This window comes from Zootoca vivipara, chromosome 1, assembly GCF_963506605.1.
Source record: "Zootoca vivipara chromosome 1, rZooViv1.1, whole genome shotgun sequence".
NCBI lineage: Eukaryota > Metazoa > Chordata > Lepidosauria > Squamata > Lacertidae > Zootoca > Zootoca vivipara.
Window position 1 is genome coordinate 122,632,421 of NC_083276.1, and position 27,527 is coordinate 122,659,947.

A 27,527-nucleotide genomic window follows, 5' to 3' on the forward strand; every position below is an offset into this window, starting at 1 on the left:
GAGAGGAATATATGGTTGTTTAGAAGTTAGAAGAAGATACTGTAAGCCAGGCATGTCCAAATGTGGCCCTCCAGATGTTTTGGGATTACAATTCCCATCACCCCTGACCACTGGTCCTGTTAGCTAGGGATGATGGGAGTTGTAGTCCCAAAACATCTGGAGGGCCACATTTGGCTATGCCTGCTGTAAGCCTATGCTTGGATTGTATTATGTGACTGTATTATGTTTTAATTCATGGGTAGGCAAACTAAGGCCCAGGGGCCCGATCCGGCCCAATCGCCTTCTAAATCCGGTCCTCCGGCGGTCCAGGAATCAGTGTGTTTTTATATGAGTAGAATGTGTCATTTTATTTAAAATGCATCTCTGGGTTATTTGTGGGCATAGGAATTCGTTATTTCCCCCAAAAAAATATAGTCCTCCCCCCCCACAAGGTCTGAGGGACAGTGGACCGGCCCCCTGCTGAAAAAGTTTGCTGACCCCTGTTTTATAAGTTTCTGCAAGTAAAGCTTTTGAACATTGGTTTAATTTCCAAAGAAGGGTGTCAGTCATATATATGATTTGAGCTGCTTAGCTGCGGTTTTGCTACTCTGACTTCAACAAACCTGACATCATCTATGTTGTCAGGTGTATTGCAGGTAGCCGTGGATTCCCACAAACGACTTCGCAGGTGAAATGGGGAGGTGTGGCAGGCCGCATTTGCCAGAATTGAATCTGAGACCTTCTGTATGGTCTGTCATTGAGCTAAAAGCTACCATCCCCTATGAAGACAAACCCAAAGCCTTACCTTATCAGCAGCTGCATCTAGCTTTGTATTCAATGCCTGGGCTTTTTTCAGGTACCGGTTGATTTCCTGAAGGTCTCCGTAAGAATAAAATTCTTCAACTTGCTTAGCATAACTCTCCAGCTCCTCGACAAATCTTTCACAGCGCATCTAATAAATAGTTGCAGATATGAGACAGAGACAAAGGCATGCATATACACATCATAGAGTATTAGAATATGAGGGCAGAAGCTTATTTGTACATATTTAGTGTGCCTTTTGTCACTGGGTTTGCATAAGAAGAAATAAAAAATACAGAAGATCAGTACTGTAAAGTGAGAGCCAAGGATCTAAAACAGCCCAGCCATAAAGCCTATAAAGCAGGCACCCCCAAACTCGGCCCTCCAGATGTTTTGGGACTACAACCCCCACCATCCCTGGCCACTGGTCCTGTTAGCTAGGGATGATGGGAGTTGTAGTCCCAAAACATCTGGAGGGCTAAGTTTGGGGGTTGCCTGTTATAAAGCAATTAATTTAACTATTTTCCATGGAACTATTACACATAAAACCTTATATTTTAAAAAGTAGGGTGGGGTGCTTTGTGAGCTAACAAGTTAAGGCCCCAACCCAGCTGTAGAATCACAGAACCACAGAATTGTGGCGGTGGAAGGAACCCCGAGGGTCATCTAGTCCAACCCCCTACAATGCAGGAATCTCAGTTAAATCATCCATGACAGATGGCCATCCAACACCTGCTTAAAAACCTCCAAGGAAGGGCAAATGTTTCTGCCTACCATCCCTATTTGCTGGATCATGAAGGATCAGGGCAGAAACACTTTACTGCTGGGATTTTGGTAGGTCAATCATACTATTAAAAGGACTAAAGCCCAAATTGGCACTTGCCTTGAGCAAGTTAACTGATATCCGCTTGCTTTAAAATAAGTACTATCAACGCAGCAATCCACAGTATTATCCCAGTAAACCAAGTACCTTAAAAAAAAAAAAGAACTGAACGCTTACTTTAAGCCCTTCTTGAAATTGTTCTGTTTTCTCCTTAATGATCTTTCTGTGTTCTTCAAAAATCTCCCCCATTCGCCCATACCACTGAAAGACACTGTTGTTCAGTCGAATATCTACTGGCGAAAAATTTGTACACTCTATCAGGAATGCAAGGCAGTTTTTAGAGTCAATTAATCTCTGCTCCATCTCCAGCATGTCAACTGTTTCCACTTTCTCGATATAAGCCTAGTGGGGGAAGAAACAACAACCGATTCATGCTCTTGGTGGCAAACACGTTTTAGCACTCTTTCAACCTGAAAAAAATTCATTTATTGCATTTATTTATTTTTAAACATAACGTACAGTCACACTCCAAGACATAATTAGGTTTGCTTAAATATGGCAAAAGGAATTCCGAATAGAGTCATTAAAGTGTGCTTTATAAAAAAATTGTTAAGCCAAAAAGGAATGAAACATTGGGGGGGTTGCTGCTTGTCCTTGGCGGTACTTATGCATAGCCTGTGTGGATTCTTAGAATTGAGAAAACCTTTTGTTTTCAGTTTTTTTTAAAGTAAATTTATTTCCTTGTAAAAAGAAATGCATACCTTAAATTCCATTAGTTCGTGTGTATTTGATGGAGTGGAAAGGGCCCTCTCTGCTATCTTTTCAAACTCTTCACACAGCCTGAAGTTGGAAAAGCAAATTAGATAGATGGGTAGATAGACAGAAACATACATGCAACAGATTTAGGAAACCAATCCATTTTGCATTCCAGTGAAACAGTGCCTTTCGGTCTCGGCGGTGAGTAGACTTCAGGCTTCCTAGAACTCCGAGATCCACCACCCAGAAGGACGTACATAAGAATTTGGAGCCCTGGGTTCATTCTGCCCCCAGGGCTTTCACACAAAAATCCACTCCAGGTTAGCTTCCCCTTCCAACCAGTTTTCTTCGTTTCAGCAGTAAAATGTGGATGAGTAATTTTGTTGTCTTCATTCTAAAACAACCCGAAGCCATTGCTTATCTAATACAAATCTACCAGGAGATCCAAGTCTACCTTCTATCTTGACTTAAGCATCCTTCTACAATGGATGAGAAGGGAAGGCCTACACACTCCCCATTCTGAACGTCTTTTATAAAACAAGAAATGCTAACAATTCCACAACCATGCAGTGTCAGAGAGAGGGCAGGCAGAGTTGTGCCGCAGAAGAGAAGACTGTCGCTTTACTGGGAACAGGGACCATACGATAGGGCCCGATCATTTGCGCAGAACTGCCAAACCTATCAAGAAACAACGCAAGGGGCAAAAAATATATAGCCCGGGCAATTATAATTGAGTGATAACTTGAGTGAGGTACGTAGTGGCATGAGAACATATAGGGCAGAGAGAACAGAGCATCTAATAATAATAATAATAATTTATTATTTATACCCCGCCCATCTGGCTGGGTTTCCCCAGCCACTCTGGGCGGCTTCCAACCGAATATTAAAAACAGTACAGCATCAAACATTAAAAGCTTCCCTAAACAGGGCCACCTTCAGTTGTCTTCTAAAAGTAAAATAGTTACTTATTGCCTTGACATCTGCTGGGAGGGCATTTCACAGGGCGGGTGCCACTACCGAGAAGGCCCTCTGTCTGGTTCCCTGCAACTTGGCTTCTCGCAACGAGGGAACCACCAGAAGGCCCTCGGTGCTGGATCTCAGTGTCCGGGCTGAATGGTGGGGGTGGAGGCTGTTTAGGGCTTTAAAGGTCAGTACCAGCACTTTGAATTGTGCTCGGAAACATACTGGGAGCCAATGTAGATCTCTCAGGACCGGTGTTATGTGGTCCCGGCGGCCACTCCCAGTCACTAGTCTAGCTGCCGCATTCTGGATTAATTGCAGTTTCCGGGTCACTTTCAAAGGTAGCCCCACGTAGAGCGCATTGCAGTAGTCCAAGCGGGAGATAACCAGAGCATGCACCACTCTGGTGAGACAGTCTGTGGGCAGGTAGGGTCTCAGCCTGCGTACCAGATGGAGCTGGTAGACAGCCGCCCTGGACACAGAATTAACCTGCGCCTCCATGGACAGCCATGAGTCCAAAATGACTCCCAGGCTGCACACCTGGTCCTTCAGGGGCACAGTTACCCCATTCAGGACCAGGGAGTCCTCCACCTTAAAAAAAGAACATGTCCTGATCCAAGAAGGGGAGATCCACACATGGAAACAGCCTTCCAAGTGCACAACCAATGCTGATGAAGACATGCATTCAGACACAGGCATTCCTTTATGTCGCGGTCACCCTGACCTGCGCAGCACCCCCGGATGTTTTACGATCTATTGATGACTGCGCCAACGACAAAATAAATACCTGCTGTCACTTATTAATCACTTCAGACCAGGATATTGTGGAAGTAAAATATGTTGCTTTATTGTTGGTACATAAGCGTAATGGTTTCAGTATTAGTCTTAATAATGTTCCAAATAACAGATGTTTCCTATACCGGCCTATTACCTCTAATTATAACTATTACCGGCCTATTACCGCTAAAGACAACTAAATGTTTTTTGTAAATAAGCACTCAAACTCTCTATCCTGACTGATTAATAACCCACACCATCTATGCCTCACCTCAGTATTTAAACCAGCTCTATCTCTACTAACAACCAACTCTCAACTAACTCTCCTCTCCAATCTACTTCCTACTACCAACCGACTACCAACCAACCAACTACCAACCGACTACTACCTGACCAACTGACTCCAGGGGTGGGCTTTTTATACTCAGCCAGAGCCCACCCCCTTGGGTTCTAACAGTTCTATTTTGTTAACCCTTAGTAACCCGGCCTAACTTGAGGCTGATTGCCACACCATCCACATGGCATCCTCATCCAGGCCCAATTGAATCAACTACATCAGAACTGAGGAGCCTCAGGCTCAGGGCTAAATGTGGCCATTCAATCTTCTCCTGCATGCTCCCTTCCAACTCACTACAACTCTATGATTTTTGCCTGGCTGGGATGCATCCCTGAACTCCGATGAGGCCACCTTGCTGAGGAGCAAAAAACCTCAGATTTTTGCATGGCTGCCATGTAGCAAATCGTGCAAAGGGAAGAGTAATGTCCATTGACCCACCCACCTTTCCCCCTGGCCACATCCACCACTGGCCCATAGACCTGGAAGGCTGGAAAAAGGTTGCCCACACCTATACTGGGTACACCTTTTCACATGGTTACAAATCCAGGTCCTAAACGGCAGCCATCAGCTGTTACAAATTAGGTGCCCCCTACTAGACTTCGATCAGGGCCACCTGATATTACACTTACTTCGTATTTAGATCCTGATGGTCTTTGAACATTTTGGCAATGATTTTGGAACAAATAGCATCAGCTCGTTTTGTCAGCGTTCTAATCAGTTCATCACAGTGCAACTCATACATTCCAAGACGAATAACCTGCAGCACAAATAAGGGTGGGAAATTGGTTAATTATGGAAAGCAATGATCACCCCCAAAATTACAGAATTATAATAATCCTGCTGATCATTTGCATTTTCTTTTCTTTCTAAACATCCTGGAGAACACTAAACGAAACTGCCCCACACACATTACCTTTCTAGAATTGTACTGAATTTCATCCCGGAGGTTTTGGTACTGGGCAATCGCTCCTGTTATTTCGTCAAACGTGTATGCCTCCGAAAGGAACTGATCGATGTCCCGATCTGCTTGTTTGGTTATCAAATCATGGTACTTGTCGTAGAGTTTGAGGTGCTCGATAGGTGCCACACTCTGCTTGGCAATCTCATCGCTCACCTTCTTCTTATGCGCTTCCAAAATTTCATCAAGGATTATGGGTCTCAAGTTCATGGATCTGTTCTTGCTTTCAGGCTTTCAAAACAAGATATATGCATAGTTTCTCTTACTTTTAGTAAAGGAAAGGAAGATGTTGACTAAGATTGCCTATGTGCTGTTTCTTGGTTGCTAGGGCATGGGAGAGAGGGGTTTCCTTCTCACGTCCTAGTAGGATCTGGCTTCCCCTCATCTCAGGAAGAGCCTCTCCAAGGAGCAGACAAGGAGAACGTTACTGAGAAATCATCCCCTCCGATGTCAACAGAGGTTACTTCCAGGGAAGCAACAGTTCAGATCTAAAGCTCACAAGGTATAGTTCAGCTTTTTAGCTCAAGGCTGGCAGAAAAGCAACAAACTATGTTATTAGAGAATTGCTTACCCACTTTGAATAAAGCTTGGTCTCCACTCTGGGCAATAGGTTAACAGCTTTCACCATAACTGAATAAATATTCAGGAATATGATTTCATAGTCAGAAAATGTAGGCTCAAACTTAACATTCTCGTTTTCAAGGATCAGCCTTATTATAAATCCAGCGTGTTCATAGGCTCGATGAGATTTCTGCCGGAAAAGAACTAAGTGCATTAGCTAGCCTACAGGACAGAAAGCAATCAGGCTCAATGTATAATGACTCCAACCCTGCGCTTGTCATTAGAGGCCCTTCTATCTGCCCCCCGTCCCAGAGAGGTTCAGAGGGTGGCAACAAGAGAACAGGCCTTTTTCTGTGGTGGCTCCCCGATTGTGGAATGCTCTCTCCAGAGAGGCTTGCCTAGTGCCATCATTACATGACTTTAAGTGCTAGGCAAAAACATTCCTCTTTACCCAGTCCTATGGCTATTCAATAATCTACAGCCTGTGAAAGTGTGGAAAAGAGGACTGTTATTATGATTAAGCTGTCAGTATGCGTCTTATTAGGGTAGGGTGGCACTGTGGTCTAAACCGCAGAGCCCCAGGACTTGCCAATCAGAAGGTCGGAATTCCTTGCCAATCAGAAGGTCGGTGGTTCAAATCCCTGTGATGTGGCCAGCTCCTGCCAACCCAGCAGTTCAAAAGAACATCAAAGTGCAAGTAGAGAAATAGGTACCACTCTGGCGGGAAGGTAAATGGCATTTCCATGCGCTGCTCTGGTTCACCAGAAGCGGCTTAGTCATGCTGGCCACATGACCCGGAAGCTGTCTGAGGACAAACGCCGGCTCCCTCGGCCTATAAAGTGAGATGAGTGTGCAACCCCAGAGTCATCCGCAACTGGACCTAATGGTCAGGGGTACCTTTACCCTTTACCTTTATGCTTCTTATGTTTTTATTATGTTTCTATCATTGATGTTCTGTAATGTGTTTTTAATGTTGTGCTGGGATCTTTTGATAAAGGGTAGTATATAAATTGAATTATTATTATTATTATTATTATTATTATTATTATTATTGGCTTTTTTTTCAGCTGGAACTCGCAAGAGCTCAGTTCCGAGAACATCTCAGGTGGATGCCATTGCCATTCTAAGAGAACAAGAGAGATGTTCATGGTGAGTTCCGGGACTAATACTTATTATTATTATTATTATTATTATTATTATTATTATTATATAAGTGTGGGGGTGGGTTGTGGCATTCTTGGACTCTTCAGACACCTGTTCATTCTTCGAGAATCGTTAAGTTTCCAGGGCTGAAACAATGGCTTCTATTTTGTTTTGCAGTGACTTAGGAACAGATGTTTCTTATCTGTTCACAAGAAACATAAAAGTCCGTCAGTCATGATCAAGATATGAAGGAATGAGGCCACCTTACACTGAGCCAGGCCATTGGTCCATCTAGCTTAGTACTCTCCAAGGCTTACTGAGGCTCACTGCATAATGCTAAAACTACGATATGCTGTTACATACAAAGCAGGCCAATAAGAGGCAATATGAGTTGACTCATCATGTTGACAACTATTGACACCTGTTCCACCCTGACTTTCAAATTTGCAAAGATAATTGCAATCAGTACATTAATCACAATCTTCGCAATCATGGTATCTCCCCTGCTAGGCATTAATAATAATTTCATGTGTCTGAATTCACCCGTTCCCCTTGAATATTCAAGACTCGCAATCACTAGCTGAGCATCAGTCACATGTCAGCCAAGCTACAGCGGTGTTCCTTTGTGTATCAAAAGCCAAAAAAATGCCTGATCTTTTGCAGCCTTTTGCAGCCGTCTATCTTCCTAGAAAATATATTCATAAGATGCACACTGAAAAATGGGGCGTGTATAGACAAGTTCATAGTCCAGCCAGGAAATCTTACTTACTGGAGGCGGTACAATTAAATCTGTAAAATCCTGCATTGAAACCAAAGCTAAACTTTGAAGTTGCTGGGTCATTAAAGTAGCAGCGCAGTTGAAGAACGCCTCTAATTTAGCACTGCTGGCATTTGTGGGCACTTGCTTTCGTTTATTGCCTTGGTAATAGATATTCTGCACTTCTGGAAACCACCTGAAAGGGAAAGGAAATGTTTTAAGTGAATCTCACCTGAACACACCTTTTAACACTATTTTTTGGTATTGTTGACTAAATTGACTCCTAAGAGTTCAAACGTCCTGTCTTGCAAAACCATACAATAAAGTATGAAGCATCAAATAGATGTGAGCTGCTTGACATCAGTGATGTCACAGGCACTAGCCAATAGGGCCCCAATACCTAGGGAGTTGAACAGAATCTGTTCCGCAAGCCAAAATGTTCCAAAACCAAAATGCAGCTTCTGATTGGCTGCAGGAAGCTCCTGCAGCCAATCGGAAGCCACGGAAGTCCCGTTGGACTATCGGCTTCCAAAAGAATGTTCGAAAACCGGAAGAGTCACTTCCAGGTTTTGATCGTTCAGGAGCCAAAACGTTCGAGAACTAGGCTGTTCGACTTCCAAGGTACGAATATACAGTCATACAGCCACATTCCGCACAGCACTCCAAATGACAATAAACAAACTGGCTAAGAGAATAATCACATCTTTCCCAACAAGCGAAATATGGTGGGCTCTTCTGTGGAAAAAAACACTGCACCTCCCCACACAAAAAATAATAATATCATTGCAGATTAACAGGAAATAAAAATTAAAATAAAGAGCAGAATCAATTCCATTTGAATACACGAGACTAGCAACAGGTTGATGTACGCATATACATATCCCTAGAAAGTTCTAGTATTCATATCCAAAACAGCATTTCAAGTATGACAGGAAACTCCATCCCTGAACAAGTAATCGAAAAAGGAGTTGTGGCCAGCCCTTAAACCTGAGGTACATTATTCACAAAATACGCTTTGGTCTTACTTTTTAAAAAGAGCGTCTTTGGTAGCTTCCATATGCCTCACAACTATGTTCTGGAAGAACGAGAGCTCCATCGAGTCCGAACGACTATGAAATGCCTCTTTATCAAATAAGCGCAAATTTCTGTAGGAGTCATGAAAACAATCTGGTAAACACCTTTTCCCAAGTCACTTGTTCTGGTGTTTATAGCTTTAAACAAAGAAAACCATAAATGTTCTGTTCTGTTGTGTGTTAAGATCCCCAGGAGCTTCCCAATAATAAAGACACAATTGACACAGAATTTAGTTTTAGATTATTGGCATAATTTTGGCCACAACTTTATTGATTACAGATAGTGTGTGGTTTGTTTAGGCATTGGTTCCCGACTAGCTGCACCTGACCTCAGCAGGGCAGCACTGATGACTGGGCCCCACCATATCGTCAATACAGGTAAACACCGTGGGGGAGCACTGGTACGGTCACATGACTCAAGCTCACCCCAAAATGCTCCCAAGGACTCTTGCGTGGCCCTACTCCCCGAAAGGGGTTGACAAAAGCATGGAGAGTCCCTAGATTCCTTTAACGGAATACCTGTTGCGCATTGGAGGGGCCAAGTTCTCCGACCTCCCCTCCAGACCACCTTGAATCAATGCCTAACTGCCAAAACTTACAAAGTTGTGACAATTTGCTACGCAGCAGGCGAAATCCAAGTGGCACCAGCCAATCAGCCAAATGGGAAAATTCCTACCGGGCCCCTGCCCCAACAGCAGATGACCCACGATGGCATGGCAAGGTCATAAAGGTAAAGGGACCCCTGACCATTAGGTTCAGTCATGGACAACTCTGGGGTTGCAGTGCTCATCTCGCTCTATAGGCCGAGGGAGCCGGCGTACAGCTTCCAGGTCATGTGGCCAGCATGACTAAGCCGCTTCTGGCAAACCAGAGCAGCGCATGGAAATGCCGTTTACCTTCCCACCAGAGTGGTACCTATTTATCTACTTGCATTTTGACGTGCTTTCGAACTGCTAGGTTGGCAGGAGCTGGGACCGAGCAACAGGAGCTCACCCCGTCACAGGGATTCGAACCGCCAACCTTCCGATCGGCAAGCCCTAGGCTCAGTGGTTTAGACCACAGCGCCACCCGCATCCCATGGCAAGGTCATAGCAAGGAGGGTGGGCAGGTGATCCGGTGCAGAAAGCGAAAAGAAGAAGCTCTACACAATGTGCAGCGGTATATATAAAGGTCCCTCAGTTAATACACAAAAAAATCCCATTGCCCACATCTGCCCAGCAACCGAGGGACCACCAATCGGGTTGTTGTGGCTATCCAGTCGCTCCCACCCACACAACAATGAGGTCAGTCCTGATGATATCACCTCTGTGAGGAGGACCCGATTTGTCAAAAGCACAGCATGCTTTCATCATATGTAAGTCCTTGTTTGGATTTGGAAATTAAGTCTATTTCCAAATCCAAACAAGTCCAAACAAGGACTTCTATATGATGATCATGAGGAGGAATATAGCCAGTTGCTCCAGCCCAGTGGCTTATTTTAAATACCTAAGCTCCACGGGGGGGGGGGGGGATCCCATTCATTACAGGTGGGAGAGGGGAACCACCTCTTGCACTTGGGAGCTAACTCTTCCACTGATATGCATAGGAAATTTCGTACATGCAAATAATATAATATAATATAAAATATAAAATAATATAATATAAAATAATATAAAATAAAATAATAAATGGCATTCTGGATTACTCCCAATATGATCTGAGGGACTAGTACCTTAACATTGGAAACTTAAAGTGGGAAGCAGCAAAATATTGCCAGTTCTACTGTCTTACCCTGCTGGTCTTCAGCAGGACCAAGTAGGATGTTTCTTTGTTGGTGCATTTATGAGTGCTTTTAGTTAATAGTTTTTAAATCTTCTGATCTTTTGGGTATTAAATGTATTCTTGAAACCAACCAACCAACCTGTAAGTCACTTTGAGACAAGAATTGTAGGAAACGACAAATACATAAACAAAATCTCCAAGGGACCTTTGGATCCAAGCTGCTTCCTGACATCGACTCCCTTTTGGCCGTTCTGACATCAGAGCTTCAATGGCGGCTGGGATGGGCTTTGGAGGAGCCAGCAGCAGTAAGGAAAGATGTTCTGATTTCCCTCTCCAATGCTGGAGCCCCATCTCCAACTTCAGAGGAGAAGATCAGATCTCTCCTACAGCCCCTGGGGGTCCATAGGATTTCACAGAAGCAATCGCTTTTTCTGTTTACATTTTCAAATAATTAAATATGAAAACAGATTACAAGCGTATGAATGGAAGACGCCTTAGTTTAACAGCTTATGTAGCACGCATCTTTTGACTTAAAACAGTATGTTTCTCGATTTGAATCTAGACGGCTTCAAAACTCTTATAAATTATTTTAAAGGCATCTGGATTCAAATAAAAGCAATCACATATCTTCAATAAAAGTTGATAATACACATGGTCATTAACATAATAAGAAAACCTAAGACTCAAAGGGGAGGCAACAGAAAATTTACTTCATCATTTGCTTCCTATTTGGTGCAAGGGATAGGAAAAACACTAAAAACTCAAATTTCATTGGCTCTTCTGGGTAAAGTTTTTAATAATGGAAGAATGAGCCACTCCCTGGGCTGCTTATACCAAGTGCAAAACAAAACAACATGGTCCAAACACACTACCGGTATTTCTCTTATTCCACAGGAACAAAGATGTTCTTTAAGCAAAATCTACTTAAACCTACTTAAATCAGCCAAGTAGAAGGGAAAACTTGTATCTAGACAGCATAAATGGTCTCCTATATTTGTAAATCATTATTGTCTGCAAGTATGAAGTTCGGGCAATTCGGCGTAACATAAAAATATGTGTGATTTCAGAAAGGAAGGAAGGAATCACAGGGATTCTGCTCAGGGAATATAATTCATTTACAGGGTCATCAAGTTGTCCCCCATATTGAGAGGGCCTGACGTCGTGTGATGTCATATACACAACATAACACGCCCCTCAGCGTTTACTACCCCTGCTCGGCGGTGGGGGGCTGCAGAGGATAGTGGGCCCCTCAATATTGGGGGGGGCTCATCCCCCTACCCACAAATAATGAGGGGGCTGAAGCCCCTTCCGCCCCTTATAGTTGGCTCCACTGATCTTCAATTAATGAGGGAAATGAAACAAAGAATGTCAGGACCACAAGGTAGTAATTCTCAACTTTTCAATTATATTTGGTGGAGAACAAACCCACTGGATCCTGAACAATAATTCCCAGAGCAGCAATTTTGCCTGTGTGAAACAAAATTAATCAGATTTTATATCTTTAAAAGAAAATTAGCTGCCTATTATTTAAAAGCAGATTATCTTTTTGGACTAGCTGACATGTCAAATTAAAATTTATTAATCTGATGAGCTGTCGGGTCCATCTCTGCTGCCTGAAAACAAAGCAAGAACGAACAACTCAATAAAAACTTCCCCGATATACGTAACTATATGGTGACTTAAGAGAACAAAACCAAGCATGACAAAGTAACAGTTTAAAGGAATTTCTTTCTCTCTTTTTTTGTCTTTTCTTTTACCACAATATATATTTATTAACGAAATAATCTGAGCTTCAGGGATGAAAATATTCCATCTGGGAATTTGCTCAACAGCTGATTTAAATGAATAATGGTAACGTTTGTGTGACCTTGCTCTGTCAGGACAGAAACCTTATTCTAATTAGGCACAACTCTAGAAATGTTTTAAAGATAATGTTTTCAAAGATAATAACAATTAGTTCCTCCAGGGCTCTTGCTGTCAGAATGAGGCCCTGCCACAACAAAACAAGCCAATCAAATTTTGTCTTATTTCCCTTCATACTGAAAGCCCAGGGTGAATAATAATAATATTAATATTAATAATATTAATATTATTATTAATAATAATAATAATAAATTATTTATACCCCGCCCATTTGGCTGGGTTTCTCCAGCCACTCTGGGCGGCTTCCAACAGAAAAATAAAATACAATAATCTATTAAACATTAAAAGCCTCCCTGAACAGGGCTGCCTTCAGATGTCTTCTAAATGTCTGGTAGTTGTTTTTCTCTTTGACACCTGATGGGAGGGCGTTCCACAGGGCGGGAGCCACTACTGAGAAGGCCCTCTGCCTGGTTCCCTGTAACTTGGCTTCTCGCAATGAGGGAACCGCCAGAAGGCCCTTGGCGCTGGACCTCAGTGTCCGGGCAGAACGATAGGGGTGGAGACGCTCCTTCAGGGTGAACATTTTCAGCTATTAGTTTAGCTTTAGTTCTTTTTGAATTTATTATTTTTATTACTTGCTGATGTTCAAAATTCAGCAGCTGCACCTCTGATTACTAAACACCATGGGATGAGACTGGTCTTTCGTGTGATCATCATGTTTTGCAGTTTGAGGCAATGAATAAACAATATTCAACAGAATAAAGTATGGCATAAGAAAAATAATAGGGGATGAGAGAGAGAGAGAGAGAGCGCAAAGCAGAAACTTTTAGGCATCTTGCTCATTGAAACTTGTTGTCTACCTGCCTTACCACATCCACAAGTGAAGAATTTCAAATTAAGAGGAGATCTAAGGGGCAAATACTTAATACAGAAATGTGCATAACTAAGTACTAAATGTTTGTCTTTTTTAAGCAGATTTGCAGCACTGTAATTTTGAGTGATGGGTGGAAGAGAGTGCTTAGCCATTTCGCTGCCAGCCATATTTCTACTCACTATCCTCCCAGCAGGTTATTTTTTAAGCTGTGGAGTTCCAGAAGCACAATTACTCAACTATAATATTTGCTTATAGTAGCCTTGGGCTGTCAGCAAACAACTGCTTTTCAGAGACTTAGAATTGTAGAACTGTAACCTGGAAAAGCAGAAACTAGCTCCTGGGTGCATGATCAATACTGCTGCAATAGATTTTGATGTGACAGTTGCATGTGCCTGTTGACTTGTGACCAGGACTAGGGGCCTCTGTTGTACACCGGGAAGACAAATGTCCATTTGCGGGTGCGAACCGTGTCTGCAAACATGACTTCAGCAGTGTGCTGTTGGCACCAACAACACACCTTCAAAGGACCTCGCTCTTAGTGATGATCAGGTGACTGGTGCGAAGAACAAGCGCCTTTGAGGTTGTCTCCTGGTGTCATAAGTAGGTAGGACCTAGGACATAGCTGCCAAGTTCTGGCCTGAGAAATAAGGGAGTGGACCGGAAGTAGCAGACCGGAAGTAGCGATGCCGCCATTTTGGAACTGGGCGGAGCATGCTCAGAAGCTACTTTTGATGCTGCTCTGCCCTGTTCCAAAATGGCAGCCGCACCAGAAGTCGCGCTGTGGCCATTTTGGAACTGGGCAAAGCAGCATCAAAAGTCGCTTCTGAGCATGCTCCACCCAGTTCCAAAATGGCCGCCGCACCAGAATAAACCGGGGGGGAAATTCCATTTTTTTCGGCTGGGGACAGCTGGAAAAACGGGGGTTTCCCGGGGAATACGGGAGACTTGGCAGCTATGACCTAGGATGGCATCCTTAGGGTTTTGTTTTGAGGGTGGAGCCTAAGGGGTTAGTCCAAAAGCTTTGCACAAAGGGTGGCTTTTGGGGAGAGCCCCAAAGGAGAGAAAAGTGGAGACATGCAAGAGGTCTACGAAGAAACTATTATTATTATTATTATTATTATTATTATTATTATTATTTATACCCTGCCCATCTGGCTGGGTTTCCCCAGCCACTCTGGGCGGCTCCCAACAGAATATTAAAAACACGATAAAACATCAAACATTAAAAACTTCCCTAAACAGGGCTGCCTTCAGATGTCTTCTAAAAATCAGGTAGTTGTTTATTTTCTTGACATCTGATGGGAGGGCGTTCCACAGGGTGGGCGCCACCACCAAGAAGGCCCTCTGCCTGGTTCCCTGTAACCTCACTTCTCACAGTGAGGGAACCGCCAGAAGGCCCTCGGAGCTGGACCTCAGTGTCCAGGCTGAACAATGGGGGTGGAGACACTCCTTCAGGTATACTGGGCCGAGGCCTTGGGTACAAGGAGCAGAAAAGCAGCAGAGGCGCAGCATTTTCGCTGCTTCTCTGACTTTGAGAAACTTTTACTTACACATCTGTGTGTACATTTACGTCAACAGAAGTGCAACATCTATGCATCCAAAACACTGCTTACTTAAACGATGTCTGCCAGAGGTCCAGAACAGCCAGCATGGTGGGATTCAATGCGTACAAATGTTCATTTATATAGGCACGAGCTGCCAGGAAGGACCTGTACCAAGGTTTGGGCACTATCTCCATCCTATAAACAAAAAGAAAAAAACCTCAAAAATCAGTAACACTGAGATCCCAAGAGATACATGGAGTACAGATATATCTATGCCGCGTTACTGAGTTTTTATAAAATAGAAGACAAACCCAATTTTACCAGGTTACAGGTAGGTAGCCGTGTTGGTCTGGGTCGAAGTAAAATAAAAAAATTTTCCTTCAGTAGCACCTTAAAGACCAACTAAGTTTTTATTTTGGTATAAGCTTTCGTGTGCATGCACACTTCTTCAGATACGCTGAAATAGGAGTCCCCAGGCGCTTATGTAGAGAAGGGGTGGGGAGGGGAGGGGGAGGGGAGGGGGTATCACTCAGAAGTTTTACCCCCAATTTTACCAGCTAGTCAGAAATTAAAAATACACCTTTGGGGATATATATCAAAATTAAATAGGGTGGTGGTGAAGATTTTCTTCTGAGTTTGGAAATTCTTCTACTAAGCCAAAATCCCTTGTGAATTCCTAGGCCTTATCAAATTAATTAGCAGCATGCATACAATTTAGGTAGTTAATTAACCAATTAGAAGTACACTTAGAACTAGGAAGTGTACACAGAGGCAAGGAAGTGAGTTTGTCAGAGGCACAAAATCTTCCGGTGAGCATGATGCTTTCTCCCAAATGCCTATAGACTCTATAGGGTCCCCATTCAGCACAATGGAACTTCTGCTGCGGGTCTTTGGCTGAATGTGCGCAGTGTTGGTTTCATTGCAAGGCACCCTGCCGTTACTTAGTTAATTCGGTGTTTGTTTATATATGTTTTTCCCCTATATGGTGGAGCAGGCCCAAAGTGATTCACAATAAACATTCAACCAATATCAAAAGACATTTTGACACAATTATTAGAAAGTGTGTCAACAAGCTTTTGCCCAATGCCTGGTATCTCCAGCTAGAAGGTGGGAAAGGCCTGTCTGAAACCTTGGAGAGCTCTTGCCAGGAAGGATAGATATCATCACCCCATCACAGTGGGGTCCGACTCAGTTCAAGAGTGCAATAGAAGTAGAACCCGTTGTGGGAAAATGTGAATTGCTCCTAGGTTAAGATTGCACAGAACTGCATCCTAAGGCCTGTTACAGTTTCTAGGCAAAAGTTTTGAAGTAGCGTTTCCTTACTCTTCACGATGAGGCGGAAGAACTTGCTTCTTGTCTTCCTCCTTTTCTCTGGGGTCTCTTAAAACAAAGTCAACTAAAAGGAGGCATTAAAAACAGAGCAGAACACAAATAATCTCAGCAAAACAGGGGGAAGGGGGAAGGGAGACTGTGACAAAGAAGCCGAACCAATTATTTCTAAAAGACTTCAAGGGTGTTATGCAGGAGTAACTGAAGGCAACGCGGCTCAAAGTCATTTGATTTAAGAACGCTTTGCAAAACAAAACAAAATAAGTGTACATAAAAAGGCTGAACCAGCAGAAAATTAAAAGCAGCTGGGAAATAAAAACCCTCACAGTGCATTCTTATGCATGTTTACTTAGAAATAAGTCTCATAGTGTTTAGTGAGGCTTACATCGTAATAAGTTTGTTTAGGACTATGGCCAAAGAAGAACTATGGAGACCAGGCGTCTATGCCCAGAATGGATTGAAAGCTTTTCCAAGAGGAATCCTGTTTGTTTATACCTTTTAGATATAATTTATGTGTGCTTTCCAGAACAATTTATCCAGCAACAATGCACTGAGAATGAACAGTGGCACACGCTATTCTACTTATGGCAGAGATGGAGAACCTGCGGACTTTCAGATGTTTCTCGATTTCAACTTCCATCAGCCCCAGAAAGCATAGCCAATGGTCAGGGGTGATGATGGGAGCTATAGCCCAGCAACACCTAGAGGGCCAGAGTTTCCAACACTCGTTTACAGATATCATTCAGCAACAGAAGTGGCTCCCCAACTGTGGAATGCTCTCTCCAGAGAGACAAACCCAGCATCATCATTATCGACTTTTAGGCACCAGGCAAAGACGTTTACCCAAGCATTTGGCTCTTAATTCGAGTCCTTTTATGGTATGATGTTACCGTAGTCTGCATTGGTGCTCATCTTTTAGTAGGGTGGCATAAGACTTGTCTTTTTCTATGATACTGTACTGGATGAGCCCTTTTAGCCAATAATGTTTTTATATCTTTCCAATGGTGTTTAAAAAATTTAAATCGTGTACGCTTTTACAACAGTGAGTTGCTTTGAGTCATTTCACAGCATAAGTGACAAATAAAGGCAGCAAATAGTAACAACACAGAGGCTTTCAAACTTTCTCTGTGCTGCCGGTGAAGTTGTGTTGAGGCTCAACAGGCCTGGTGACCTCCACCTGTAAACAGAGGGCAGCATTCGCCTAACAAACCCCATCAGCAGAAGCCCTGCTCTCCTTTCCCCAAAGCCTGCCCAAATTGGCTCTGGAGGGTGGCCGGGAGACCCTCCCACAGTGTGTGCCCAAAATTGGCTCTGGGAGGCTCGGGGGAATCCCAGAACAGTGCACAGCAGAAGGAGATGGGGACTGTTCCACCCAGCAAGCTGAAATGCTTGCACTACTGTAATAGCGTGGTGCTGAGTTCCTCCCCATGTTCCCAGAATCCTCTGCCATGTGCAGGGTTACCCCCTCAAACATGTTGCTCTAGGAACAGTTTCTCCTTGACTACAGCCAGGCCTGTAGGGCCTCACCATCACCCATTAGGATCTAATAGCATAAGCTGCCCAGAGTGGTTGGGGAAACCCAGCCAGATGGGTGGGGTATAAATAATAAAATATTATTATTATTAATTATTATTATTATTATTATCTCAGAGTCTTTTGCATTTTGGACTGGAAGTGGTGGCAAACTGCTTCAGGGACATTTGTCCATCATTCCTTATCTTTTCATTAAGAAAATTCTGGCATATTTCCCAGTAAACCTCTAGGCTCCTCTAGAGCACAGTATGGACAACATATGGGCTAAAAATGCACCTATGCTGAAACAAGTACTCAAGACTGACCTTCTCCAGCAAATATCACATCTGACATTACCTATCGCTTTCTTCACACTGAGAAGATAGTCCTCTCTCATTTCATCGGAGAGGGCGTAGATACTTTCGCTGAGCACTTTCAAATGTTGTGGCACGAGTGCCAAGACATGCTCCAGCCAGGAGTCCTCCATTGGGGCCACGTGTTCCGTATCTATCCCATGGCGAATGTAATAGTAGTATTTCTGCAAAAATCAGAACATCACAGGAGATTCAGACCAGAACGTGCTATGAAAAAAGCAAAGCTGTTTCTGGCGTTTGCATGAGTTCGCTCCAAAAATCCTAGAACCTAGAGAATAGAAACATATGTGAATGTGCTGGCTACAATTAACCTGTGCATGCGCAACTGCTCGGTATTAATTTGCACTAGACTTTCTACTTCCCCTTGCTTCCTGTTTCAAACTTATAACCTCTAACACAGAGCCTGTGGCCCCTCTTCCAGATGCCGTGGGAGGGACTCCAACTCTCTAGCTCAGGCTTCCTCAACCTCGGCCCTCCAGATGTTTTGAGACTACAATTCCCATCATCTCTGACCCCTGGTCCTGCTAGCTAGGGATCATGCGAGTTGTAGGCCAAAAACATCTGGAGGGCCGAGGTTGAGGAAGCCTGATCTAGCGGCTGGAGATGTGATGGGGATAATGCTCCCCTAAAATATATGTTTGTGCAACATCCTACACTGAATATTTTTGAGGAGAAGGTAAGAGAGACGATCTACACAACTGTAGGGAACAATCTTAAATTTGCAGGGGGGAATATCCTTTTGAATTATACACCCAACACGTGGAATCTAACAAAGGGACAATATGAATGGACTCTCTGACCTACGGCAAAAAGACTGGTACTGATGAACTGGAAGAATAAAAACGCAGCTCCCTTTAATGATTGGATTGACAATACGTACAAACTTGCTGCTCTGGCACTCGTCCCGTTGTCCCGTTGCACCAATAGCGGTTTATCCATGCTAGCCATGTGACCCGGAAAGCTGTCTGTGGACAAACGCCGCCTCCCTCGGCCTGAAAGCGAGATGAGCTCCGCAACCCCATAGTCGCCTTTGACTGGACTTTACCGTCCAGGGGTCCTTTGCCTTTTGCCTTACTCTGTGCACTTGTAATTTTGTGCTTTTTATTTTTCAATAAAGAATATAAAATAAAACAAACAAACTCCCAGCAGCCCCAGCCAGCATGGCTGAAAGTTTGGAACGACAGGAGTTTGCCCATCCACAAGGCACATGGACGGACCACAGGCTCCATATTTCCCTTCTGGAGTCACTGAAAACCCCATGGAGGATCATCAGCAGTGGACGCCGTCCTTGAGTTCACCTGACCCTCTTACCACCTTGTCCAGCCCCATTCCTGCCCCAGTTGGGAGCATCACCACTGAGGAGAGAGCATCACAGCCTCTCTGGCCCCCAGCATCACTGCCGCAGTCCTAATGTTTCAATCCTGCTTTCCCTCCCCTTGATAAACACTCAAATCAAAGAGTCACTGTCTTGTTTACCAAAATGTCTTTTTCTATGCCCTCTGTTCCCCCAGGTTTCGCTTCTTCTATGGAAAGCTGCTGTTCCTCAGCAAGGTCCGGCTGCCTAACGAAAACAAACACGACAATTCGATCAGAATGGTTTTCAAACTCCCATTGGCAAATCAGTCCCGATCCCAGTTAAGTCAGTAGCAAGGGGATTTGCTTAGCCTCCTGCTGCTGGGTAGAAAGCTCTGGTTTTTTCCTCCTTTCTCAAAACTGAGCTCCCCCCCCCTTTTTTCTTTTTCTTTTGGTGGTTATCCTTTTTTTAAAAAAAAACACAACCCAACAATGTATATTTGCACATTCAAAAAGAGGAAAGAACTTTTCTAAAAAAAAATAAGATTACACAGAAGCTCACATGATGATGTTAACAAGAGCACTTCTGAAATTTTCGCGGTCCTTTTTGCCACCAGGTTTAGCTTTAGAAGTTGACGGTCCAGCACCCAAATCGCTGGCTGGAGGAGGTTCCTGCGCTTTTCGCTTCTGAGCCCTCTGAGCCAGATATTCTCCTAGGGGAGGAAAGGAAGATATTGTGTGGTACCAGCTCAAATTCACATAAAATTGTAGAGTTGGAAGGGATAGCTCAGTTTGTAGAGCATGAGACTCTTAATCTCAGGGCTGTGGGTTCAAGTCCTATGTTGGCCAAAAGATTCCTGCATTCCAAGGGGCTGGACTAGATGACCCTCGTGGTCCCTATATGATCCTATGATACAAGAAGCACCTCCCTTTCTTAGCCACGGCTTTCTAGGAAGGGATCATCTGATCCAACCCCCTGCAATGCAGGAATATGCAGCTGTCCCAAACAGGGATCGAACCTGCAACCTTGGAGTTATCAGCACCAGGCTCTAACCAACTCAGCTACCCAGCGTGTGACACCAAAGCTCTGCAGAATCAGCTCCTGCCTCTCCCAAAAGAGAGTTAAGAGCCCCTTTCCAAACTGTTATCCATTGCATGAAAACGACAGAAGGTGGGAAAGTGACAAATCACTTCAAGGTATCCCACAAGAGCTGCAAAGTCAGATCCTTAAAGAGTCAGCTGCCTGGGGTTATTTATGAGCTGCGGTATCCTATGCATTTGACAAGTAATCTGGGAGATCTAAACGCCCTGAGCCATGCACACCAATTCAGCTGAAGGAAATATCTAAACCAGTTCAGATGCACTGAAGCAAGGCGTTGATCCGAGACCTTGCTCAGTCAACAACCGGTGCTTATACTAATCACCTTACCAAAGCAATGTCATGAGGTTATGCCAACATTAGACAAGTCCATCGAGAACAAGGCTATCTGTGCCTACCAGTCATGATGGCTATATTCGTATCAGAAGCACTATAGGCTAGATTAAGCTACCCAGTTCTCTTAGCAAAAGCTAGTGCAAGGACTCCCACTAGCCAAACAAGGCTCCCCCTCTGCCCCCGTGTGCCACCACCTTCTCCAAATCTCAGGGTGCAAGGGGAGTAAATGAGAGATTGTTCCACCAGGAAACCAAAAATTCGACTCCATGCCTCAATACTATCATCTCTTGATTGTGGGCGTCCCAGGGGCATCTGGTTGGCCACTGTTGGGACAGAATGCTAGACTAAATGGGCCTTTTGTCTGATCAAGCAGGGCTCTATCTATCTATCTATCCATCATCTATCTATCACATTGCAAATTGCAGCCCTATCAACACTGAGACTTTTGCCAGCAGATACACAGGTGCAATTATTTAATCTCAAATATATTAGGGCTGGTTCACACGTGTGTTTTCATCCCCTGGTGGCTGTAGCTCCAAGTAACCACCGGAATGCAGGATTGGGCCATCACAAACCTATCACCACAGACAAGCCTTTCTAATCACCTTGTTGTACTTCAAATACAATGCCTTTATACCCATAGCTGCCAAGTCTCCCATATTCCCCGGGAATTTTTTTTGTTTTTTCCCGGTTTACTTACCGGCCGGGGGAGGCTCCTTCTGCGCATGTCTGGAGTCTCTAGACATGCGCAGAAACAATTTCTGGCGCGGCGGCCATTTTGGAACTGGGCAGAGCAGCATCAAAAGTCGCTTCTGAGCACGCTCCGCCCAGTTCCAAAATGGCGGCAGCACTACTTACGGTCTGCTACTTCTGGTCCGATCCCTTATTTTTCCGGCAGGAACTTGGCAGGTATGTTCATACCAGGTCTGTTGATATGCCACAGCCAGTCACCAAGGGATGTATGCATCCGTGGGAAGAAGCCCTTACTAGGGCAATGCATTTTAATTCATTAATTGAGCTACCTTTTGCTGGAAAAGCTATCAACTTATGTTGAGATAGTGTCAGGGACCGTTCTGAGGAGGGCTGCACTGAGGAAGAGCCACCCCCTCCCCCTGATCCTGAATCTTCCCAAGAGCAGGAGGACAGTGTAGATTTGGAACAGTGGTTTGCAGAGGGGCATCGTTCAGAAGGCAGAAGCTGGGAAATACTGGATGGGGAACAGCTAGGGGAAGAAACACTGAAAGAGAGAGGGTTAACAGATTTACAGTCTCTGGACAGCATTCCTCCACTCTCCCCAAGGTCAAGAAAAGCTGAGAAAGTGTCAGAACAGAAAGCACAGAGGGGAGAAGCTCAGATTACAAGATGTAGGAGGGACGTGGATTAATAGGTATGGAAGAGGGTGTGATCCTTAATTGGGAGCCCTGCCATTTCTAGGAGACGTGTTCTTTGTTCTTTCGCTGTGATTATTAAAGTTTCTAACTGGTAAGAAGACTCCTTTTCATTTGTTCTGCTTATCTACTGCCATGGGGGGAGAAAGCTGATTCTCTGAAGCCTGACAGCTAGTTCATACACCAAGTGTGCCCTACATACAGTCATTTCACAAGCTAGCAGGGTTTACATTGAGGTTGATTCAGTTTTCATTTTCATTTTGGCCATAAACCAAAAGAGAAATGCAAAAATACATCCAGTAAATGATCAACAGAACGCCCACATATCTTCCAGGTTATTACAATGGGCAAAAACAATTCATGCCTAGTTTATAACCATTTTCATCTGTACACAAGCATCTAGTTTTATGCTTACCAGGTGTTACCTCATTTCTTATCATAAACTCCTCTGGAACATGTGCCTCCTCCTCTCCTCGCAGGTGGAACGAAGGAGGATTCTGATGCCATATCGGCTTACAGTTTATCTGAAACATTTAATTTCACATTTGTAGGAAGATGCTAGCAACTATTTCCTGACAGTCCTTAACCCCGTTTGTAAGCCATTTCAAAGAAGTCAATTCAATGAATATCAGTAAGCAGGCAAATGAAAAATGAAAATCTGCAAATAAAATAAAATGAAATCCAATTGCAAACAAACCTGCAACTAATTCAGTTGTCTGGATGAAAACTGCATTTTAGACAGGGATATACATTCAGATACGCACTTGCATTGCCAAACAGTACAGGAAAGGATGCACAGATCTCTCTTGCTGGATGTGTGGATCTCTTTCCCAATCTACATAGAAATCAGTTTATGGGATCTGTACTCCTGAAATTGCTGTCCAGCAACTACAAACCTGCATTTGATGCTGCTGCCCAGGAAAGGGGCAATACCTGCAGATGCAAAGATCTGCCTTGTGTAGACAAAGGCAGCACTCAGTGCCACTACTCACATACGCACAGAAGCAATGCAGTTGCAGCCCCTGAACTTCCTTTCTGACAGATGTGAATGGTACCTTGCATGGGCGTACCCAGGATCAAAACTAGGGGGGGCAAGGGGAGGGGCCAAGGCACGGAAGGGGAGGGGCCACAAAGTGGGCGGGAACGGCGAACTCGCGCTCCGCCGGGCTGTGCCCCTCCCTAGAAGCAGAGCTGGTGAGCGGAGGCGGAGCCCAGCCCAGCGGAGCGCGAGTTCAGCGTTCCCGCCGCGGGGAGCTGGAGGGAGGGTGCAGCGCGGCGCGCGGGAACGGCGAACTCGCGCTCCGCCGGGCTGTGCCCCTCCCTAGAAGCAGGGCTGGTGGGCGGAGGCGGAGCCCAGCCCGGCGGAGCGCGAGTTCGCCGTTCCCGCCCACCGCGCCGCGCTCCCTGGTTCCCCGCCGCGCTTGGCCTTGCCTGAGGGCGCGCCGGGGAGCTGGAGGGAGGGTGCGGCGCGGCGCGGCGCGGCGCGGCGGGAATGGCGAACTGCCCACCAGCCCTGCTTCTAGAGTAGGGCAGCTGCCCTAACTTGCCCCGTGGTGGGTACGCCCTTGGTACCTTGCTATCTTTCAATGGAAATGAAAGCCAAAACCATTATGGGCACACATGACTTTTGTGACACATGGCTGTCTCTGGATCAAAGGCACTGCCATAACCTTCAGCAGAATCAGGACATTCATAAAGCTCGCTGGGAGCTGGCCTGCCAGCATCTTTTTCAGACTAGCCTACCTCAAAGGGATGTGGTAAAGATAAAAGGTAAAGGGGCTATGTATACTGCCTTGAGCTCCTTGGGGGAAAGGGAGGATATAAATGCAATAAACGGAGAAACTATTCAAGATATATGCTTGTACGCATTTGCTATTCACCAGAATTTTCTCTCTAAAGGCATGCTTAAAAATGCTTAGCAAAGCAAAACTTACCTTATCCACCAGTGGTAAGAATTTTGCTATAGGCTTCTCCAATTTCCCTTTGTTGGGTGGCTTGGGCTGCAAGGCAGTGAAAATAGTAGGCAAAATAAGACATGTATACTTTTAATATGAAACTTTAAAAACGTTTTTACAGCTGCAGTCCTAATCACATTTACGAGGAGCAAGCCTTGTACAGGACTGCAGGGCTTGCTTCTGAATAAACATGCCTAAGCTTAGCTTGTTGCTCGTTTATTGCAGTACACTGCCATCTTTTTTTCTCAGCATTCAACAGCTACATGCACACCAGTATATATTTCTCCCATTAACTTTAGCAGAGCTTTTCAAAGAAACACATTCAAATGAAGGATGGAAGCGCTGCTGCATCAGTTTCACTAAAATGAATGGACTTGCACAAGAACTGTGGCTGCATCCTAAGTATTTCACTCCATTGAAAATGCCCCACAGTCTAAGAGGCAACAGCTCATTCCTGAGTACTCCCAGGACCCAGGTGGTGCTGTGGTCTAAACCACTGAGCCTCTTGGGCCTGTCTATCGCAAGGTCGGCAGTTCGAATCCCCACGACAGGGTGAGCTGCCATTGCTCTGTCCCAGCTCCTGCCAACCTAGCAGTTCGAAAGCACACCAGAGCAAGTAGATAAATAGGTACCACTGCAGCAGGAATGTAAACAGTGTTTCTGTGCACTCTGGTTTCCGCCACGGTGTCCCGTTACGCCAGAAGCGGTTTAGTCCTGCTGGCCACATGACCCAGAAAGCTGTCTGTGGACAAACGCCGGCTCCCTCAGCCTGAAAGCAAGATGAGCGCCGCAACCCCCATAGTCGCCTTTGACTGGACTTAACCGTCCAGGGGTCCTTTACTCCCTGATTGTTAGGAGCTACAAATTCCTCTTTCTCTGGATTTTGAGCTAACCAACTGAAAGATGACCCAGTCACCAAATCAGACCATTATCTCTCAAACTGTTTCACAGACACATCTTCTGGAATCAAAGATGAACATCTCCAAAATAGTGTAATGGATGCATTTCAAAAACAATGCAACACATTCCCAAAGCTGCCACCACCACAATGCGCAGTGATGCATGCTTGATGTGAGCTGGTTTTCCCATGCAGTTCAGTGGAACAGAATTCCATTGCACAGTGCATCCTTGCACTGACAGAACACTTTAGCTGGATACCACCCACAGAAATTAAGCCTCTGAAGCTTTACCTGCTAAATATTTACACTGTGGGGTGATGTTTGCAGGCACCAGAGCAGCATCACTGGACTGGAGCAGAAAATTGTTACAGAAATTACAAATGCATAGCGAATGCATTATTGAAAATAGCATCCAGCTTCCAACAGCTTTGTTCCCTCAAGGTATAACCTATTCTATAAAGTGGTACCTTGGTTCTCAAACACCTTGGTTCCCAAACGCCAAAAACCCAGAAGTAATTGTTCAGGTTTTTGAACGTTTTCTGGAAGCCGAACGTCCGATGTGGCTGTCAGCTATTGTTTCTGGGGCGACTGCACCAATCAGAAGCCACACCTTGGTTTTTGAACATTTCATAAGTCAAACGGACTTCTGGAACGGATTAAGTTTGACGCATTTGTTTTTGCTATTTATTTTGCGTTTTTGTTTTTGACGTTTTTCCGGTTAATTTGTTGTTGTGACTGTGTGAAACCCAGTTCAGCTACTGACTGACTGGCTGTGTGACTGTGGAAATGGATAAAAGCCCCCCATCCAAACAATGACTATCATCAGTGCAGGTAAGAAAAAAATAACAATTTTAATTTTTATCATCTACAATAATGTCTTATTGATTATTGCTTTCATTTTATGGCTCAATGGTCTCATTAGATAGTAAAATTCATGTAAAATTGCTGTCTTAGGGGGTTGTTTTTAAAAGTCTGGAACGGATTAATCCGTTTTGCATTACTTTCTACGGGAAAGCGCGCCTCGGTTTTGGAATGCTTTGGTTTTGGAATGGACCTCCAGAACAGCACTGAGGTCCAGCTCCGAGGGCCTTCTGGCGGTTCCCTCATTACGAGAAGCCAAGTTACAGGGAACCAGGCAGAGGGCCTTCTCGGTAGTGGCACCCACCCTGTGGAATGCCCTCCCACTAGAGGTCAAAGAGAACAATTACCAGACCTTTAGAAGGCATCTCAAGGCAGCCCTGTTTAGGGAAGCTTTTAATGTTTGATGGATTTCTGTATTTTAGAATTTCTGTTTTTTTTTTGGAAGCCGCCCAGAGTGGCTGGGGGAACCCGGCCAGATGGGCGGGGTATAAATAATAAATAATAATAATAATAATAATAATAATATTTATGCAATCCATTATTTTGGAAGAAAATATGAGCCGAAGTTTCCTAACTCTGCCCTACCTACCCATTTATTTATTTATTTATGCAGAAGAATCTGCTTCCTCTCTTATTGGAAATGCTTCTAGGAAAAAAGCGCTGCCACTTTAAGATGTTGTGAGAACACCAGCCCTCCCCCCCCCCAATACAAACTGTCTGCTTAAGTTTATTTTTCAAAAACTAATTTAAAAATTATATGAACAGCTGCAAGGAGGATTACATCCCTTTTAAATGCCTGACTTTGAAGAGCTTGGGCTGCATTTTTGTTTTCCTAGAGGATGTCATCTTGCAATCAACTTTCCGCTAATGAGACGAATATATTAAAGTCTCCTTCAACAAATATGGCTACACCACCTGCTCCTTCCTCAAACAGCACGGATGTTTAAGTAAATGTCAGGAGGGGGGGTGGGGAAGGCATTTCGGAAAAAAAGAAAAAAGAAAGCCTATCCTGTCTATTTGCTTTATACTAAATAGCAAAAAAAAGAGGGTTCCAACAACTTCGGGGGTGGGGGACACAACCTCCTATTCTAGAGTAACATTAAGTGGCAAGCCTTACTTGTTTAAATAAATTTCTGTAACCAAGCTAGTGAAAGAACGCCCCCTACTGCTGAAAACAGTGGTGCGCAGATATTCTTGTCCGTGTGGCCGTGGGCACTGGTCCCACTACACTGACAGGTTTTGTGCAAAATCATTTCTCTTATCATCTATCCTTATTTGATTTCTGTGTTCATCAGATGTTAATTCCTGACTAACTAATTTCTCTGCCTTACCTTGAGAAACATGTTACAGGTAGGTAGCCGCGTTGGTCTGCCATAGTCGAAACAAAATTTTTAAAAAACCCATGCACCCACGAAAGCTCATACCAATGACAAACTTAGTTGGTCTCTAAGGTGCTACTGGAAGGAATTTTTTTTATCTTGAGAAACATGTACAGTATACCCGATGCATGGCTA

At 44.3% G+C, this 27,527-nt stretch overlaps 1 protein-coding gene across 2 annotated transcripts in view; it reads right to left on the bottom strand.

Annotated features, from left to right (window-relative positions):
* The window catches only part of DNAH7 (dynein axonemal heavy chain 7), a 129,826-nt gene that overhangs the window by 100,595 nt on the left and 1,704 nt on the right, over positions 1-27,527 (bottom strand). Inside the window, exons 2-16 of one of the 2 annotated variants that reach the window (XM_060281450.1) lie at positions 24,233-24,298; positions 22,714-22,822; positions 20,038-20,188; positions 19,659-19,743; positions 18,166-18,346; positions 16,291-16,363; positions 15,037-15,162; positions 8,878-8,997; positions 7,865-8,048; positions 5,963-6,142; positions 5,347-5,622; positions 5,063-5,190; positions 2,365-2,443; positions 1,781-2,005; positions 785-931 (exon numbers count right to left, since the gene is read on the bottom strand). In XM_060281450.1, coding sequence (XP_060137433.1) covers positions 785-931; positions 1,781-2,005; positions 2,365-2,443; positions 5,063-5,190; positions 5,347-5,622; positions 5,963-6,142; positions 7,865-8,048; positions 8,878-8,997; positions 15,037-15,162; positions 16,291-16,363; positions 18,166-18,346; positions 19,659-19,743; positions 20,038-20,188; positions 22,714-22,822; positions 24,233-24,298 — 2,130 coding nt within the window. Of the gene's footprint in view, positions 1-784; positions 932-1,780; positions 2,006-2,364; positions 2,444-5,062; positions 5,191-5,346; positions 5,623-5,962; positions 6,143-7,864; positions 8,049-8,877; positions 8,998-15,036; positions 15,163-16,290; positions 16,364-18,165; positions 18,347-19,658; positions 19,744-20,037; positions 20,189-22,713; positions 22,823-24,232; positions 24,299-27,527 lie in introns of those variants that run through there. The other variant, XM_060281453.1, reaches the window with a different exon arrangement.